Source organism: Malurus melanocephalus, unplaced genomic scaffold (genome assembly GCF_030028575.1).
Source record: "Malurus melanocephalus ecotype Western Australia unplaced genomic scaffold, MMel_1.1 scaffold_7495, whole genome shotgun sequence".
NCBI classification, from domain to species: Eukaryota; Metazoa; Chordata; class Aves; order Passeriformes; family Maluridae; genus Malurus; species Malurus melanocephalus.
In genome coordinates this window covers 1-1,344 of record NW_026630725.1, presented here as the reverse complement: position 1 = coordinate 1,344, position 1,344 = coordinate 1, and the positions used below count along the sequence as shown (strand labels likewise).

General features: G+C 52.9%; 1 protein-coding gene across 1 annotated transcript; it reads left to right on the top strand.

Moving 5' to 3' along the window:
* Nucleotides 1-79: 79 nt before the first annotated feature.
* On the top strand, nucleotides 80-1,208 carry LOC130588602 (Fanconi anemia group M protein-like; the record flags this gene model as incomplete). The annotated part of the gene is made up of 2 exons (XM_057389510.1): nucleotides 80-230; nucleotides 1,102-1,208. Coding segments are annotated over 2 exons (258 nt in total), but the record flags the coding sequence as incomplete, so codon positions are not given.
* Between the last annotated feature and the right edge of the window lie 136 nt (nucleotides 1,209-1,344).

Genomic DNA, 1,344 nt, shown 5'->3' with positions numbered 1-1,344 from the left:
CCCTGGTTAATTAATTAGAGTAATTAATTAGAGTAATTAATTAGAGTAATTAAAACCGGTGCTAATTGCTGTGTTCCAGGCTGAGGGCAGGCAGTTCCTGGATGAAGAGGCCGAGCTGTCCCAGCAGGATGCAGAGGGAATCTCCTCGGATGAGAGCGATGGCAGCGAGCTCAGCTCATCCCTGGCTCAATTCCTCAGCGATGATGGGGAGGTGACACAGGCCCTGGATGGTGAGTGGGAATTCTGTGGGAATTCTGTGGGAATTATTCTGTGGGAATTCCTGATCCGTGGGATCCCCGGAGGGATGGGCATGGAGCAGGGATCACCTAACCTGGGCTTGAGCTGCACCCAAAGCTCTGCCCGCCTGGAAAATGCCAAGGGAAGGGCTGGAGTGGGTCAGGGCAGGTTTGGGATGGATTTTGGGAAAGGTTCTGCTGTCCCCAGAGGGTGCTGGCACTGCCCAGGCTCCCCAGGGAATGGTCCCAGAGAGCTCCAGGGATGCTCAGGGGGGATTTTGGGGTGGGGATGGAGGATCTCGGTGGGTCCTTCCAGCTCAGGATATTCTGGGGTTCTGTGGCAGCTTTTGTGACATGAGCTGGGTACAACTGGAATCCCAAAATGTTTTGGGTGGAAGGGACCTTAAGTCCAGCTTTGGGATGGGGCCTGCAAGGCTTGGTTTAGAGTCCCAAAATGGTTTGGGATGGGAGGGACCTCAAATCCCACCCAGAACCATCCCATCCATGGCAGGGACCCCTCCCACTGTCCCAATGTCCCCAATGTCCAGCCTGGCCTTGGGCACTCAAAGGGATCCAGGGGTGCAATTCCATCCCATATCATTCCCACCCTCGCAGCCACCAATTCCCAATTCCCAGATCCCATCCATCCCTGCCCTCCTTCATCCTAAACCCTTAGTCCTTGGCTTTGACATTTCCAGAGGTGTCTGGGGAACTGCAGAATTTTTTTTTTTTTTTGGGAAATTGAGGTTTTGTGAAAACCATAAAAGAATGACAGACTGCAGAACACACAGTGTAACAGCTGTGAATTAACTGTTGATTCTATCTGTGCTAATCCTGTATTTTTTTTTCCCCTGGTTCCATTCAGATCTGGAGATGAGAGGAGTTTACCTGAGCTCCGTGCGCAGCCCCGCCCTGGGCACCCGCTACAGGATGGTCCRTCGGGATTTCAACCCTGCAGTGATCTTCTCCCAGGTCAGTGSCACCACAGCTGCTTTTGGAAAAAAACAAATTCTAATCCAAAACTTCAGCCTGGAGAAAGCTCCAGGGAGAGCTCAGAGCCCCTTTTGGGGCCTGAAGGGGCTCCAGGAGAGCTGGAGAGGGACTGGGG